This window comes from Lampetra fluviatilis, chromosome 6, assembly GCF_964198595.1.
Source record: "Lampetra fluviatilis chromosome 6, kcLamFluv1.1, whole genome shotgun sequence".
Taxonomy (NCBI): domain Eukaryota; kingdom Metazoa; phylum Chordata; class Hyperoartia; order Petromyzontiformes; family Petromyzontidae; genus Lampetra; species Lampetra fluviatilis.
In genome coordinates, this window is record NC_136280.1 from 11,596,708 (window position 1) to 11,616,122 (window position 19,415).

A 19,415-nucleotide genomic window follows, 5' to 3' on the forward strand; every position below is an offset into this window, starting at 1 on the left:
GGTGGCAGATGCGTACCCCCTGCCGCGTATGGATGACTCCCTCGACGCATTGTCGGGGGCTAAGTTCTTTTCCACACTGGACCTCTCTTCGGGATTTTGGCAGCTTCCCCTTGACGAGTCCTCACGGGAGAAAACCGCATTCCGTACGCCGCAGGGGTTATTTCAATTCAACTGTCTCCCGATGGGATTGAATGCGGCCCCTGCTACATTTCAAAGATTGATGGAGCTCGTTTTGACGGGGTTGCAGTGGGAGACATGTCTTATATATTTGGACGATATCATTGTCTTCAGCCGCACATTTGATGAACATTTGACGTGGCTGGAGACAGTGTTCACGAGGATGCGTTCTGCCAAATTGAAATTCAAACCAAAGAAATGTCACCTACTGCAACGGTCCGTCCGCTATTTGGGGCACATTGTGAGTGCTGAGGGAGTGTCCACGGATCCGGAAAAGACGGCGTGCGTCCGGGATTGGCCGACTCCGGCCACCGTGGGGGATGTTCGGCGGTTTTTGGGATTTGCCTCGTATTACCGAAGATTTGTGCCGGGGTTTGCGACGATTGCGAGGCCCTTGCATCTCCTTACGGGTAAAGGACGGAAGTTTGTTTGGGGACAGCCGGAGGAGGCGGCCTTTCGGAGTCTGCGTGATCTATTGGCCACGGCCCCAACATTGGATTATCCCGATTTCGATCACCCATTCATTCTTGATACGGACGCGAGTGACACAGGTATTGGGGCGGTGTTATCACAGTCTAAAGGGGGTGTAGAGCGTGTCGTGGCGTATGGTAGCCGAGTCTTGTCTCCTGCGGAAACCCGCTACTGTGTCACTCGCAGAGAACTATTGGCGGTTGTTTTTTTCCTACGGCAATTTCGACCATACCTCTACGGTCGTTCTTTTATTGTGCGTACGGATCATGCGGCCTTGCAATATGCCCTTAAAATTGACCAGCCATCCGGACAGTTGGCACGTTGGTTGGACACGCTACAGGAATTTTCCTTCCAAATTCAACATCGGAAGGGAGTGCGCCATGCGAACGCTGACGCACTTTCCAGATTACCGCGGCGCGCCCCTTGTAAATGTGAGTCGGGGACGCATAGGTGTTCGCCGATTCCAAACCCCCCTCAGCCGCTTACGTTGGCCGTCGAGAAGTCGGACACTCCGATGGAACCGGGACCGGCTGACGGGGTTTTGAATCTGCCGCGGTCTGTCTGGATCCGGGAACAGATGATGGATGAGTCATTGGTGTCCTTGCGGAAGCGGTCTGCTAAGGACAATGGGAGTCCGAGTACGGCTGTGGGGCCGCAAACCGCTCTCCGAGATGGTCTGCTTATGTGGCGGGAGGGGTTCCAGGAACGTTGGCGCCTGGTGGTACCAACGTCCTTGCGATTCGAGTTGATTAGAACCCTCCATTGTGACACTCTCTTACATTTAGGGGTGCAGAAGACCTTGTTGACGTTGCAACGTCATTATTTTTGGCACGGCATGGCGACAGATGTCGTAGGGCACGTGCGCGCGTGCCCTGCGTGTGCACGACGTAAGCCGCCGAAACATCCTTACGTGCCGCCTCTCCAGTCGATTCAGGTGTCTCGAGTCAATGAATTGGTGGCACTGGACATATTGGGACCTTTTCCACCATCGGCGAGGGGTAATAAATATTTGCTGGTAGGGGTTGAGTACCTCTCCCGTTGGCCGATGGCCTGGCCGTTGCCCGATCAGTCGGCCGCGGCCATTACCGACGCCTTTTTGTTTGGGTATATTATGGATAAGGGGGCGCCTGAGAGACTCCTCACGGACCAGGGCAGGAATTTCTCTTCTAAATTATTGGCGGAAGTGTGCGCGGGCCTTGGGACTAAGAAAGTACGGACATCCCCATACCATCCGCAGACGGATGGTATGGTTGAACGGCTGAACAGGACATTGTCTGCCATGCTTTGCCATACCGTGAGTGAACAACAATCAGATTGGGATCTGCACATCCCCGGGGTGCTTTCGGCGTACAGGATGACGCCTCATGCGGCTACAGGATATTCGCCGTTTTACCTTATGTATGGTCGGGAAAACGTGCCGCCGGTGGATGTGCAATTGGGAACTGGGGTGAAGGGACCTCGTAAACCACTTCCTGAATACATTCAGGACACGGTTCGCCGAGTCACGGAGGCGCGGGAGAATGCCCGCGTGGCTACGGCCAAAGCCCAGGCCCGGAACGAGCGATATGCGCGACGGTCTGAGGGGGAGTGCCCTTGGAAGGTTGGGGACCTAGCCTGGCTTCATTGTCCACAGGTACGTCCGGGGACCTCGCCGAAATTGCACAAACCCTGGCATGGTCCCGTACGCCTCATTGCGGTTCCCAACCCACAGTCAGCACGCGTCCAGATTGGGTCTCGTCGCTGGGTTGTGCATACGTCGCGCTTGAAACCATATGTTGCTCCCTTACATGATGCGTCATCCCCCAATGTTGCCTTGCCGGGGTCTGTTGCTGCTGACTCTCCCCTGCCTGCGTCCATTGATCTTGCTAGAGCGCCTGTCGTACCTGTTCCAGACAGGCCGGCCGTGACATTGCGGGGGACGAGGGGCCCTGCTCGGAGGGCGCCTGCCAGGTCTGCGGGACCTTCGAGCCCTGCAGCCCTTCCGACCCAGCTGCGGGCACGGTCACAGGACAAGCCCAAGACTAACTCGCTACATTCAGTATATACTGCTGCATAGTCAGTAGATACCACTATAGAGTTGGTAGATAATGCTATAGAGTTATCAGATACTGCTATAGAGTCAGCAGATACTACTATAGAGTTAGTAGTTACTACTATAGAGTTGGTAAACACTACTGTAGAGTCAGTAGATACTACTGTAGGGTCAGTAGATACTACTTCGGTCAGTAATTACTACTACAGTCAGTGGTAACTGTGATCAGTAGATAACTACTGTACAGTCAATAGATAGTACTATATAGTCAGTACATATCACTGTAGAGCCAGTTACTACTGGAGAGCCAGATACTACTATAGAGTCCCTAGATACTACTGACTCTATTGTATGTAGGGTGTGTAGATATGTATGCCTTTTAGATCAACTATTTACCCCCACTTTCTATAACTTTTGGGATTTATGTAAGCCTCTTATAATTTTATTGACGGACAAATGCACAGACAAACGGCACGCCAGTCTTTAACAATAGCTTAGTACTTCTGTGTGTATATGTTATGTTTTTAAGAACATTTTTGACGTATGTTTTTTCCCCGGGCAACGCCGGGTACTTCCCGCTAGTATATGATATATTTATTTCTGAGACACTGTACTTGCCACCTTCCAATCACACTTACCCCTTTGCCATCATCACAGCTATCCCGACTTGGCAATCTGAATATACCACTCAGCTAATTTGAACACCCTTATACAAGACTCACTAATGAAGCCGTAAAGGATTACAGTGCTGCAAATTATAATTCATGTAAGCAAGCCAGCTTCCCAGATTGTTAGTCTAAAAAAATTACAAATGTTATCAAAACTAATCAGTAAAAATGTCATTCCTTCACATTACATACTGATTTGAATTATGTCTGTTGCTTTGCGACGGATGACAATACAATTAATGTTAACTTTTATATATGGATCAGGCCTTAAACGTCCTTCATAGTACTTGGCACAAAGCTTATCAGATGCATATGAAATAAAATACATACAATTAAGGTAACAAGACATTCTTAAAATATCAACTTAAATACATGCATTAATTTTATTGCACATATACATTATTTGTTTAACCAGATATGGAAAACTACAGTTATAGTGTGCAGGGACAGTTACTTCTCTATGTTGCATATAATATTCGGTTTTGGGATTTGGGCTACGATACACATTTGCAAGTTGATGATTGGTGACCTTTTGTCGACTTTGTCAATGACGGAGCGCTTTGGCAATTCTGCACAGACGTTGCTTGCCATCTCGGTCTCAACGATAAGCGCTCTAATACAGGTAGGAACCTCCTGGTTACACCAGCCAACAGGGGATTATTGTATCCGTCTGTCGTGCATCCAAACATGGGAGGGGTGGGGCTGTGTGGAGAGGGGAGGGTGGTGGGTGGCTGGGTGGGGAGGGGAGGGTGTGGAGGGGCTGGGTGGGGAGGGGCTGGTCACCCCGTGGTGCCCTTATAAAACTCAACGTTTAACCTACTCACGCCGGCTTGTGCCCGCCCTCACAGTCGTGGTGTATTCAAACTCGTGTCGCCGGGTTCGTAGCGCAGCGCGCTAACCGCTACACTACTGCGCCCCCCACACTCAAACGCGCGCGCGTCCATAGGTACACATACATGTGCTTGCTGCAGACACACAACGTTTAGGGTGCGTACGGCAGTAAACGACTCAAATAATATACCAATGCTGCGCGAAGAATGCCTTAGACCTGCAACACATTTGTATGCCACTTTACTCGCGGAGGGTTGGAGGGGGGATGCGTGACATGAGCAGGCACACGGCGTGACGCTTCCGCATGCGCGGGTGACATCACAGATGTGACGTCACAGCTCACTTGCCGTGCAAAATATATGCATTATTGCGCCCTCCCCCCCCCAAATACAAAAGTCTATTTTTATAATTTCTGCATGGTGTACAGTCTGGAAAGTACCCACATGGCAAATTTCATGTTTGTTGCATGTCCAGAAGTACACAACATTTTGAACAGACAAACATTAACAAATTTCCCTTTTATATATTTCGATAAGATAAGATAGCATAATCGCATAAACAAGCAATGCAATTATTCAGTTTTAGACTTTGACAATTTTTAGATGTATCACATCCCAAACAAACCCCTTTTGAAAAAATGGTGCTTGTCACTGCCGAAAGATGTCATTTATTATAACTTGATATTTTGATTGAATTGCCATGTGCAATACATACTTGTGTCACTTCTGTAAATAGTATTGTTTGCTTCTCATAATCGGTTGTCCCTAGCAGATAAGAAGAGTTTAGGTTAATTGTTATTTTAGAACTGCGTTTTGTGTTTAGTTTGTTGTCCTTCTCCGCACCTCCGATTTGCACGGTTGGCTACGTACGATGCAAAAGAAGTTCAACATACATATAAACATGGATAATATGCTCTCCATAAAGTGGGTGCCATCTCTGACGACGCTTTTAATGTAGCTGGGCAAACGATGCACTAAATTCGAGCATGTTTGTTGGACCGTTATTGTCGAACAAATAACCGCTGTGATTGTGGAACCGTATGTTTCTTTAAAATAAGCACCCTCTGCTGGATCGACTGGTAATGTCGACACTTCCAAGGCATTCATTATGTTAGAGCTAGTAAAGCCAAATGCATTTCCTTTACGAAACGTGTTTAAACATATCAAACAATCATAATTATCTATTGGAATTAACTTAAGACGTTTAGAACATCACTGAATCATTGTGGGTTTTGCTTTTCTTCACTAAACTCAATGCTAACGATTCCATGTACAGATACATAGTTGCTGCTTAATATGTTTGTTCCAACAATGTGCAGGGCATTATGTTTGTATTATTGCCACTGTAGTAGCACTCTTCGTTTCATACATATGAGAATACTGTTGATATTAATAGGCAAGATTGTCATGCAATCGGTCAGGGAAAGGACAACCACTTGTCCTTTGGTTAATTAATGATGGAATAACATAAAGTATGCAGAGACAACTGCTCATGTACATCGGCATATGGCACGTTTATGGAAGCACATTACATGTATGTATGGATGCTTGCTTGTTAAGACAGTTAGACGTGAATGCAGTGAGGGTTTACAACGGTTCTGCATGTCCACCCACAGCCCAGATTCTAAGCACTCGTGCTTAAAATGTATTAAACCTGCCGTAATAAAGCCATCACATCTGCTGAAAAGCAACTGTTCGTTAATTGCAGAACTTTTAAAATACACGTTGATTGGTCCATGTTTTATTTGCTTTGTTTGGTAATGCATAATTCATATTTTGATGTACATTATTTATTAACAGGTTAATCTTGATTTGAAGCTTTCGTGACTGCAGGAATCCATCCTCTTTGGTTATTTCGGTAAGTCACGTAGGTAGAAATAAAACAAAATAAATCACGACGTTTCGACTTACCGAAAGAACCAAAGAGTATAATTAACAGGTCGTATGAAATAATGTTTTTCTATGACGTACAATGAAAATCGATTTAAATTTCATTTAAGAGCTTTACATATGGTGAGCTAGAGCAGGCTGTGCAGGAGTTAAGCAAGTGTGGCTTTGCGATATAGCCATATGTTTTCTTATTTATGTTTCATTCTTGTTAAAATTGTGTTAATACGTGTGTATGTGTGCATGTACGTCCCACGTTCAATGCCTACATCTGTAGCAAACACAAACCAATAATAGAGCAGTGCAACACGAAAACCTGTTCTTGCAGCCATCGATGTGAATGTAATAGGATTGTTATTCGCTTTTAAGCCAATGCTAGCTGCCCGAACAGCAGCAGAGTGCGAGTGTGGGCGAGGGAGGGAGGGAGGGACAGAGAGCCATGAGTGCGATCGAGAGAGTGACTGCAAAATGTGCACGGAAGCACACAAGCGGTTGGCGATATAGGCAAGCGAAGAGAGAGAGAGCTGCTCATCATTCGCTTCCGACTGCAAAATCACCTGAAGGTCAACTCCCACGAACAGGAGCAAATCGAATTAATGTTTGGTTTCTGCCTCGACCTGTAATGCGATCCCTCCTGTGTTAATGCCGCGCGGAGCTCTGTAATCTATGCGCATATCCCCCGTAAAGATGACGACGGGGCGGCTGTGTGGCACGGAGCTCGCGGGGCCACTGCGCTGACTGCATCGCATTTCTCGCGCGTGTGCGCGCTGCTCCGCTTCGCTCCACCCGCCTCGCCGGGATGCATCCTTAACAGCGCCACAGTGCGCCTCCCTTTCCAAAACGAACGCAAGCGGCAACCTCATCATCATCATGTGCCGAGACATGCACTGGCGGAATTCGCAGGGTGCTTCAGCGTTTATAGATCTGCACGCGGCTGTACCGCCACTGGGAGGCAACACACAAAAAAACAGCCGGTGAATTAATGAAGGTGCCCTTTTAAGCTCGTGTGCGCGCATTCCACGTCTTATTTTCTCCAACTCGGTCATTGGACTTAAGCAGAAGAAGATTCTTCCGCTGGCTGGACGTCCAGGCAACCAGAACGTGGGGGAGAGAGAGAGGGCAAGCAAGCAGTCGCGGCGAGCTCAACACTCGGGGCTGTCCCACAGTCTCGATAAGTAAATGGACGAAGCGTCGGACAGTCAACGCGAAGCTTGTTGAGCTTTCTTCGAAAAGTGGATTTTTTTTGGGAGGGGGGATTGTTCTCGTGACATCTTTCCCGTCCTTATATTCAATGTGTCGACGTTAATTACACGGTCATCGAACAAGACGTGCCAAGAGCGGCCGGCTAACTGTCGCGCATGTGTCTTCTTCAATCACCGGTCAGCAGTGCAGAGTAAAATCGGCCACACATTCTGGGTCGGACAGAGACTCTGTGCCTCTTGACGTCGTCGTACTAATCCACCAGATGAATGTGACTGGGCATCCAGAAAACTTTACCATGGCAATCAACAAGAAGACTCAGGCTTCGTGTCGGATATTAGGTGCCCTTCACCAGTCGCTGACCCTTGTTATCTTACTTATGAAAGGTAAGTGTGCATCCACTACATTTGAGTGTATACAGTGCTGACAACTTAAACTGCGTCTACCTTTGTAATAGTGAGTACTAAAGATGCGGAAATGTGTTTTTGAATGCGACTGAGCACAGGCATCAATATTACACCCACATTCCTGAAGCGGCGTTGAGCTATACCAGTAATATACCAGAAAATCAGTTTTAAGCATCAGCTCTGTCTGTGTCATTACAAAGAACAGCGTGCTGTCTTATTTTTATTTTGTTCAATTATTCATTAGACTCTTACGTACGAATAAGTAGAGGCTGTCACGTTAAATGGTAATTACTGTAAATAATTATGAGAAATAAATCCAGAAAAAGCTGTTTTGCTTCCTGTTTAATTTCAAACTATTTCAATAGATCCCGTGTTTTAATTGATAAAATCATATGGATAGTTGTAAATCTTGCATCATCCAACACATTTTTTTCCGTTAAGTTTAATTGTTGTATTTGGTAAAAAAAATTCGTGTCATTGAAACAAGTATGAAATTACTAATGGACAATAATCTTGTTTCTGTATTTGAACATAACCATTGTATATCTCTATAATGTTTAAACAATTATCCCGAGATTCATGTTGTTTATGTTTCAGTCATGTTGTCTCATAAAGCGGCTATATTGTCAAAATAGTTTTTGCCTTCACCTTTTGGACTCTTTCACTAAATCCAAAGAATCCTTCGGAGAACCGAGTCTTTGCTGTATTGTCGCATGTTTTAGCTAATCCACTAAAATTAGGTCGTTAAACTATTGTAATCCTTTTTGCAGCTGACAGCAGGTCACTTAGGCATTAATGGCTTGGGGAATTTATTAAAGGCTCAAATAGTTGCACATTATCGCGCAGAGTTTGTGGATACTGTATATCATTATGAAGGCTCTGGATTCGTGCACATTGAAGTGGAAGTGCTGTCGTTAATACATTCATAACCACATCTTTAGCATTTCACCACTACTGTTAATTTATTGTTCCCTAAATAGCATTTACAAACACGCTGTAGTCACAGTATGTCGTCTGGTTACTATTAATATTGTGATATGTTTATGTTGTGTGTTTGAGTGTATACTGCTTATGTCATGCAAGCACTTTACCGCTTTTGAATGGATGGGAGCAAACAGTTCCTAGGTGGATGGGGAAAGCAGTGCCAGGCAGCAGAGGGAGTAAGAGGTGGAGAGAGCATGAGTCTGTAGAGATTGTGCTTGTTATGTAGGCACAGCATGCGCACGCTGTTCAAATAAAAATCCTTGGTTATAAGAGCGCCACGCCAACTCACCTGCTGGTGGGTGTACGGTTGCTAGAATTCACACTTTGTGGGTGTCTCGCACATGCACTAGACCAAGGCTTTACCACTAAATAGTAATGTTTTAAATACCGTACACGATTGTGGTTGAGAAAGGTATCGATTGTGTTTAAATCATCAATTGGAAAAATATCCCGTATTTGTGGTTTCAGATTGTTTGATACCTCAGGAATAGCAACTGCTGAGAATACAAGTCACCAAGAATATCATAGTCATAGAAATCGCATAGCTTCAGCCATGTGGTTCAGCGGCAGAGCGAGTAGCACCGAATCAAAAGGTTGCGAGTTCAGATCCTGGTGAGGGGTTGGCTCAGCCCATCATACCCCCCCTATTGAATCAATAAATATAAGAAGCGCTCTGCGGAAAGGTCCACAGGGTGTGTCCTATAGACTTGTGGCATTTCCACCACTGGATCAGGCCTGTATAAAGGAGATGAGTCCTGTCTCAATGCTCATTTGGGCAGGAAATTACTTTTATGCCATCCATGCAAATGCTGAATGGGCGCCCACAGCCACAGGGAGGCATATAAAGCTCTTGGATTTGCTGATGGGTGAAACTACCCCAATTAACACCTAGATGCACACAGACAGCATTTTGGAGAAGAAGAAAAACGGTAATAGTATGCTTTCAGAAAGTTATTTTCATTCGTGGAAGCATAATTTTATATATTATTTATATTAAATCACAAATTTTTCTATAATCTGTCACATCAGTAATAAAACATGAGTAAAGAAAATGTTAAATGATGGCGGTTTCCATTTTGTCTGTTGAAATTTAACAGCGTCTATATATAATCCACTTAATTTACAAAGATGAACTAAATCATCGCAAAACTATACAATCGTTCTCGTGTAATAGGTCAGTCGGCAGGTGAGAATTTGAGTTAATGGATTTTCCGAATTAAACAACTGCTGTTGCACATCAAACGAGGTTATACCTGTCAATATCCGAAACACACGTCTAAGTGGAAAAACATTTCCGGAAGTTATTTTTATAATCGTATGTCTATGTGGTGTATTGCTTTGGCATGGCATCATAATTTTCCATAATTATAGCAGCATGACCTAAATGGGTTCATATTAGCTCGTCAGTGGCATCTAGACCCAGTTACTGGCAAGAGGCATGTATAAACATATGATATACACATGCATACCAATAGTAAATTAAGAAACATGCGTTTACAGTATTTGGTTACTATACATTTCCACATGATAAGCCACTTCGGTGAGCTATAATTTGTGGTCAGGTCGCTTCTGAAAAATAGCTATATAGCTTAGTGGGCCTTAGTTGGTAAAATACAAATAAAAGCTTTATCTTTGCACATACGACATTGCATTAATCACACTCAAACTGTTGATATACTATATGTGAACGCTGAAGTTTGAACTTCAGATATACTTTTCATGCCAATCGCAAAATATCGCATGCTGATATCCAGTCAAGCAGTTCATAGCGGCTTCACCCATCAGCAACAGTGAATGCATTTGAATATGTGCAGCAACAGTTACTGCTTACTCATTTAAACGTATGCTTAGAAAAACCACCCACTTTAATAAGACGCCTTTCTATATTTCTGTCACATTGACTAATAAATTGCATATATTGCAGCAATAATTTGTGACAGTGATTGCAGAATAAAGACAATCAGATGGGAAATGGAGTGCCACAATAATCCATCTCATTCATAGTTTATATCGTAAAGTAAAAAAGAGTTTTGAAACTGCCCTTTGTACATTCTCTCGTGAATTTGCAGCACTGCTACTGTAATAAAAATGTTGTATTCGGTAGCTTGATGGCCTGCTACAGTGCTTACAATGCTGTCTTTGAGCTCGTGTGCGTGCAGGTTCATAGCCAGTGAGAACCAAGGGACCCCTCCACCGTAAAGCAGGTCATCCTCCCCCTTTGAAAACTTGAGCTGCCAAACATCGTTTTGGCCATTTGGTCACCAACATAATTATAATATAAACCCACACAAAGTGATTTCTGCATCATGGCTGCGCCTGCTTCCTATGTCCCCTGCTGTGTTGAAGCTCGATGGTAGGGCCACGATCACAGTGTCGTCTCCCTGTCTCTCCCAGTCTTTATGTTTCTCCATGTGTATGTGTGTCCCTGTGTATGTCACCGTCTCTGTCCTCGCTCTGATCCAGCATCACCATCTCTCTGTGTCTCCCTGTGTCTTTCTGTGACTGCCACTGTTAATAAAGTATTTGTAACAATCATCATGATCCATCACCACCCATCATCATCATAAAACACATCCACCATCAAATCACCATCAGCCACAGTACTCAATCATCATTGTCATTATCATCATCGTCTTTACCATAATTCATCATCATCTATCCATCATATCCATCACCAATAGCATGACCAACATCACCATCATTCATTACAATTAATTGTAACCATAATCCACCATAATTAATCCATCACTATCATTGCCATTGTTACGCGAGTCGACAATCACCAATCCATCGTATCCACCAAAAAAATTATTATCACCACAATTCATTACTATCCATCATCTCCATCACCAATGTGACCATTATTATTTAATGTGACGATCACCCCCTCTCTTTTTTCATCTGCCCCCCCCCCCCTTTTGAATGCTGCCTCAGTACACTTCTGTTTAACACGTAGGCTTTCGCGAACCATAATAATATAGGTTTTTTTTGGGTTAGATCGCGTAAATATGAATGTCGTTAAACCCGCCACCACCCGACACAGCCAATTTAGTAAGGTTTGTCACGTAAACAGAACATGCCAATTCGTTACTAGTACAGCACACCGGTGTGTTGGAGAGCAAATCCACAACATTTACAATCTCAGTACACTTCTGCTTAAATGCAGTGGCCATCCACTCTCTCAGCCAGCTTTGGATCAGTTTGTACAGGTTCATTAAGTCAACTTGCATCAGGTCATTGCTGTGCTTATCAAAGTGTCACTGCTTGCTGTCATGTGGGAATTAAATATTGCAAGTGAACCATTGTTTGCTGTGTTCTTGGCCAAAGCACCAAACATAAGTGAAAATATAAGGATGTGATACAATGTATCTCACCTACATTTAATGCAAGATTTTGACTGCAATGTGCAATTAGCATTTATTTTTCAGTGCTCAGAATGATCCAACATTTGTAGCTCATGTCGTAAAAAAAATAATTACCAAATAATTAGACATATCCAATATTAGCCATCACAACAATCATTTAACATGTCAATTTCAATTATAATTTCCCCCTTCTATATAATTAATTCACTGTACATTATTTTCTAGTGTTTTTGTATTCAACTCAAGGGAAAGTGATTAGCATAACATATTGCACACTCAAATGGTTGCAACAGAGGTGGCCGGTTGGCTCAGGGGTCAGAAAATTGAGCCAGCATCGCAGAGATCCTGGGTTCAATTTCAAAGGAGTCACCTGCGATTTAACTGGGTTCGCAAGTGCAGTATGTATGTATGTTGAACTCCTTTTGTGGTGTACGTAGCCAACCATGCTGATTGGAGGTGTAGTGAGCTGAATGTTTGGCTCAAGATACCAATAACTGAACAGAACAAAAAAAACATTTCGTTTTTCAATTCATTTGGCTTATTGCAGCGCTGGTAATTAATAATAAAAAATCTCGGTTTGGTTGACATTTGACAAACAATATTTGCAGGGTATTAAACGAAATGGCATGCCTCTAGTGTTGATGAGGAGACCTCCTTGAAGTGATTTCAGCAGTTTCCCTGTGAAATTGTCCGCTGAGGTTGTTCTCCAACACAGGGTAGTGCACTGCTAGCTGCAGAATTGTTAAATTGATGTTTTCATAACATGAATGACACCGCTAGCACAATTGTAACAGTGACGGGGTGGTGAACTGAAAAAAAAAATGAACGTGAATGCTTGCAAAAGTTAAGACCTTTTTTTTGCAATATACAGTTCATGCAATTAACTGTTACAGGCTAATGCAGTCAAATTAATAAACCAAACTAAAACATATATTTTCTTGCTCTTAGATGTTTTAATACCTTACGAGTAATGTAAACCAAGAGTAATTAAACCATCAAATATTACTCCGATGGCACTAAACTAAGATGTAGGCTTGAGTAAAGTTTAATTCTGACAATTCTTATAGCATTATTTAATGGAGCTAATTGTAATAACTATTGCTTGACAACGTGGGTGCTTCAAACATATACTTCTATGTATTTAAACATGTTACGTTTGTCTCAATTGCCCCTATAATCGTATTTTGTAGTGCGGAAATAGATGCACAGGTTTAATGAGATATGATGGTATGAAAGTTTTTTTTTATCGAGCTGAAATTTATTAAATAGAATGCTCTTACATGGATATTGTGAGCAAATCCAACAGCATAGACATTCATAATAAACGTTTTTGGGTTAGATCGCGTTATTTATAAATGTGTCGTAACCCTGCACCACCCGACATGGCCAATCAGTAAAAAAATAGTGTCACGTTGACAAAACACAAATAGTTCACTACTTTAGCCCACCGGTGTGTTGAAGAGTGAATCCACAACATTTACAAGACAATATTACATTATACTATTACCATTATTGTATATTACTTTGGCAAAACTGTCATTGATAAGTAAAAAAAACAGATAGTAAAAATTATATATTCTGAAAAAAATAAAATAACTTTTTCCTAAACTGGGAATGTTCCCATCTGCCAAACTGCCTGAAGGTAATAATTGACAAAAGGACAGCCAATTTGTTATTGATTGCTATAACATGTTACATCATTAACACACTTGACTTGTGATGGAATAGTTGTGAGTTCAAATCCCGGTCAAGGGTTGACTTTGCGCATCATCCTCCGGAGAAGTTCGACTGTGGTTATTCAATGTATTGATTGGACCCTGCCATATAAATATGACATGTATACTGCTGACTTAGGGCCACCAACATATATTCAAAGTGGCGAATGGCATGTATTGGCATGTATTGTGTTGGTACCACTGGGAATACTGTGTTTGAGACCAGATAGCCACCCATGATGAAACTGGGTTCTCAAGGGGAGTGAGTCATTGGTCTCAGCTTGTACACCAATGACTGTACGAGAAAATAGCTTGTTAAATTTAGATAACTCACTTTAGCTCTGCAATGTACTCTTGGATGTACCATGTGTTGTTTGGTGGTACATCCCAAAAACACTCCTGAGAGCTATACAAACCTATGCAGAAGTTACTTGGTTTGGCAAACCCCAGAACGGAGGATTAAACTTTTGAGTTTAACTGCTCTACAGTGAACATCATTTGCAGAGTATTAAAATATGTGACATGTAGTATGGATAAGATGAAACCCTGGTGTGATTAAGAAGCAACTGAAGGGACTTCAGAAGTCGTGCTATTATTTCATATTATGGAAGTCATTCTCTGACACAAGACTGAATTAAATAATTCTTGCTGGGAGAGTTCTACTTTGAAATGTAAAGATGTGGCAGTCATAGGATGCTAAAATACATTATGAGGGGAAAAAGGTAAATATATAAAAATATTAAACATTATATATTTATATAAACATTCAAGTAAAGCAAGGTGCATCCCTGCCATGTCTTGTTCATGCCACTGCTGGAAGAAGGGCCTCCACTACAGGGAGCTTTAGAGAGGTGTTTTGCCTCCTCTTCCACTCTGGAAGCCATCTTCGAGGAGGTCGGAGTACCCACACCTTGCGCCACCAAACACCACTCATCAATCGACTAACTGTGGTGTACGCGTTTATGCTGATGGGTGGAGAGAGGTGAGGGTGGGATTTAAAAAGCACTTGCCCATTGTTTATACTGCCACGCTGGGAGATCTAATCAGTGCCCTCTGGATTGCAAGTCCAGTGTGTTAACATATAGTGTATATCCATATTTTAAGGTATGGACATATCATTGAAGCTTTAGTAAAACAGAAGTAAGTATTCAGAATGATGCTCGCATAAAATGTGTGATTCTTTCTTGGAGTACTGAGGACAATACATTATGTACGTTTGTGAAGGACAAACATTTGAAATCCAATTTGATACATATATTGAAATCACTACTTACACAATAAACAAAATCACTTAAACATCATGGCAGGATTTAGATTGTTTTTTATTTTTTTTTATTTGATATGCTGTGTACAATCTAAGGTTACTTAGATATATATGTATGTCTCTCATGATTCCATGGTCAAACAATAAGCTCCATTATCTCAAGGTAACTGAAAGGAGAAGAGAAAAATGCGAAAATTGCATGACACTCAAATCGTGGAGCTGCAGAGAGCCACAGAGGTGACTGGCATTGGTATAATGCGTTTTCATATATATTTTAAAACCTCTTTAAGAGACATGAAATGCAAAACTGGATTATCATACTCTTCAGCTGAATGTTGATTGTCAATTTTTATTTTCATATATAAAAAAAGGCTAACTAAAATAGTACATGGACTCAGAAGATAGAGGATGTTATTTAAAACAGTGGTGTTTACATTATATTCACTGATATTACTTCTTAGGTGACTTGGAAAATAATTTACATTTCCCTCCTGTAAATGCTTGAGAATTGTAGTGGGGCATTGATAATTCTACTGGCAGTATACAGAACATGACTTGTATGCTTATTAAGCCTAATGTGTTGCTACAACACATTGGGAAAAAATGTTACTGATGTTGAGAACACCCCAACATATAAACTAGAGTAACAGTGTAGGAGTGCCAGCAATGATTTTTTGTTAAGAAAATAGGTCAAAGTCAAGATGGCATCATGGGCATTACCATCAATGCCACCACACCTCGCTGTCACTTTATTATGTTTGCAAGATCCCACAGCTGTTGCAAAGTTGTCAGTTGTCCTCCAAAGCCTGCACTTAAAGGAGCCCACCATCTGACTTAGGCCTTCATTTGATTGTCATCCATTGGGTGCCCACACCAAATTCCCATCTCGGCAATCTGCCATTTTACATCCTGCACACATACCCCACCCATTTAAACTTCTATATGACATCTCCATTGCCTTCTTGTGTAGTTTTATTCTGAACTTCCAAGGTGCTTTCTCTATCTTTCCTTGAAATTGTCGCATACTTTTAGGAACTTGTATTCAAATGCAAAAAGCAAATTTTCCAGTTGATTTGTTCAGCTTTCTAAACAATGCAGGAATAGGAATTGCTTTTGCTTCACCCATTGTTTATGGTTTCTAACTACATTAATGTAGAAAACATTGCTATATTAAGTGCATCCATATTTGTGTATCTGAATATCATAAAGATGATCCAATAAGAACAAAACTTTACTTTAAAGTTGTATTGCTCTGTTGAGCATACTGCATAGACAACGAGATAGTTGATCAAAAGGTAGCCTGAAATTGGCGGTGAAAACCAACAATAAAAATATTTACAGAACCAGTGCTAAAGGACATTGCATACTTTCCCTCCCCTACCAAAGACATCATTGCATGTAGCATCATCACGAGATGTCACACTGAATGCTATTGCTAATTACTGTAAATAATTCCTACAACAAACACGTTGCAAATCAAAGCAGAATGCATATGCATTATGTTTATCCCTTCTTCGTTCTTGCAGTTGTTGTGAACATATGGTTTTCGTGAAAATGTAGTGTAGTGTAAACAAACATTCTGATGTATACAACCACGAGTCCCATTGTACAAGTTTTTCTTTTTTAAGCAGCTTCTTTTCTTTATAAAACAGATTGGCATGTGTTCCTAAAGTCATTAAAACAAATACAAAGATCCAATACATATCCCGAGCGCTTACCTCGTAAATGTTTATTGCTACAACTGCTCCTTGCACTAAACTCACAAGATGTTTCCCTGAAGACCATTTCTGTCGGCTTGTTTGGCATATTCGGCAAAATTCAGGCAATAGACCCTATCCCTTGAGAGTTACCATGGTTTCGTATCCCCCCCCCCCTTATATAACGATAGGGTGACCTTTTTCAATCCTGTGGCAATTATTCCTTACTCTACGCAGGTCTGATTATCTTCTGCAGTTCCTCCAATATCTCTTGACCATCTTCGTTACAACATCTCAGATGGAATTCCACACGCTCCTGCTGCATTACCAGGTTTCAGTTGTGTTAATAATGTTGCAGGTCCCCTTTTTGAGTTATTTCTGCCTCCAAAGCTTCAGTATTCTCTGCTGTTTGCATCAGTATTCAATGCTGCATTCTATTTCCAAGTAATTCTGCTTAGTGTTTTGATTCTTTCAGTTACATATGACAGTGGAAAAAAATATGCAGGTATAGAGGAATTCCTTAATATCTGTCAGAGACTGTTTATTGGAAAACAATTTGGAAATAATTTACATCAACTAAATGTCGTGGTATTTCATCAGTTCTTTGTTTATCTGCTGTTATTATCGAAAGATGTTCACTAATCCAACCCTTTTCATATTCAATAATGCGTTGCTAATCTTGAAGACATTCACTTAATCTTGATTTGAAGCTTGCATGACTGCCGGAATCCATACTCTTTGGTTTTTTTGGTAAAGTCATGTAGATAGAAAACCAATAGATCACGACGTTTCGATCGCAACACAAGCAACCGTCATCAGGTGTTTGTTTCAACATTCACTTACTTTTAAAGACAATGACAAACATCATCAATAAGCGATTTCCATGTACATGGTAATATTTTCTATTAAAATAAATTAAATCACGACATTTCGGGTGCAACACAAGCGTCCTTCTTCAGGTAGGGACAACTTAGCGAAAGCACAACCGCTTAAGTGCGCCCAAAACATCGTGATTTAATTTATTTTAATTTTTTACCTACGTGACTTTACCGAAAAAACCAAAGAGTATGAATCCTTGCAGTTACGAAAACTTCAAATCTAGAATATTTTCTGTGTCAGAAAGTTCATTTTCTGGAAATACCACTCAGGTTTGTTTTGCTTTTCATGAGCCTACTGGAGTACTCGACCACGGAATGAGTGGAGTGCTTTTCGAGACTCCAAAAAAGCTAACCTATCTTAAATTATGGATGCCGTGAGGAGATTTGACCATTACCAGTTGGGTGTGATCGTGCTACTGGGAGTAGTAGCACAATTGTTACCACACTGTGTTATGTACCCGAATAACAAGTTCGATTCCTGGCCACTGTAAACATCAGCTACTTAACTAAGCTACCTTAGTTAAGTAGCTGGTTTTAGTGTTCTTGTTATATACATGAGCAACGCTGACCACATCAAGGGCATCACAAAGGTTCCTGGAGGCCTAAGGCTGGAGGTGTAGGAAAATTATACATGTGGAAGTCTTATCATCTTAAAACGCACGCTTTCGTGACGAATACACATTTATATTTACGCACTCTAATGCAAAAACCTTTATTATGAATCGTATCATCTTAATCTTTAGCGACAAAGAAAACTGGCCCATTTGGCACCCTATTTTTGTGTGAGGTGCAGGCAAATTCCACATTCTGCCTCCCCCTTCGCCCTGTATGGCCCTGGCCACACGACACCTTAATAAATTGTGCAACTCTTCATGAGTGCTGATCACTTTCCATAACAGTCAAAAAAGGCTGGACGAGGGATCTTTGTTTTTAGTGTCTGCTTCGCGGGGTGGGTGGGCAGTGGTGACACAGTGATTAGCCATTTGCTATGAATCATAGGTCCAAGATAGATTCCTAGACATAGTTAAAATCAGTGGCTAGTGATATTTTAACCGCTCTCGGGCCTATCCTAGGTCGACGCAACCTTCAAATGAGAGTACCTGGTGTGGAAACATCAGCAACGGGGAGAGAATGGAGTCTGCTGGCCATGGTTTTGACCACACCACCCCTTTATGCGCTGTGCCAGCCTTAATAGGTGTTTCCTTCTAGCACTTGATCCAACAGTCTATTCAAAGCTGTAAGGGTTTTTTTTTATGTCTTTAACAGCAAAAGGATGGGAACTGCTGAGAACATAAGACCCCTATAAAAGTCAGAGTGATTTTTTAGCGCTCAATTCCATCGGTGGCCTCTAAGCTAGTGGTGCACATTCCACATTTCTCTGGTAGCAGCCAGTCTCTGCATATAACAGCCACTCTTAGCTTTCCACTAAATAGTACTGCTTATATTATTGACCCCCTAAGGAAGAGCATGATGATGATTGATGATTGGGCCGAGTCAACCCCCCAGTTGGGAATTGCACTCAAAACTACACGTGAATTGATCGCCGTAACCACAGCATCGCCCGGTTGGGTAGCTGAGCAACTGGCCACGCACCTCTGGCATGTGTCGCAGCTGGTCTCACACCTTCACCGTGTGTTGTATTTAACCTCCCCCCACCCTGTCCCAATCCCTGAACTCGTTCGTTAAGCTCCACCACCATCCTAAAAAACGTCCTATGTCAGCCTCTAAATGCGCACGTTAACTGCATTCATTTGTGGATGAATATTGTTTTGTAATGTTGTGTGTCTCTCGTTTATGTGGGTAGCGGCGATGCAGTGGTTGGTGTGCTGCACGAATAACC

The 19,415-nt window shown here is 42.2% G+C and overlaps 1 protein-coding gene across 1 annotated transcript in view; it reads left to right on the plus strand.

Annotated features, from left to right (window-relative positions):
* Positions 1 to 7,408: 7,408 nt before the first annotated feature.
* LOC144933147 (transmembrane protein 132E-like) overlaps positions 7,409 to 19,415 on the plus strand; it is a 555,499-nt gene continuing 543,492 nt past the window's right edge. The window contains exon 1 of the mRNA XM_078857737.1: positions 7,409 to 7,651. Within this exon, the coding sequence (XP_078713863.1) occupies positions 7,531 to 7,651 (121 nt within the window). The 5' untranslated portion in view covers positions 7,409 to 7,530. The remainder of the gene's footprint in view (positions 7,652 to 19,415) is intronic.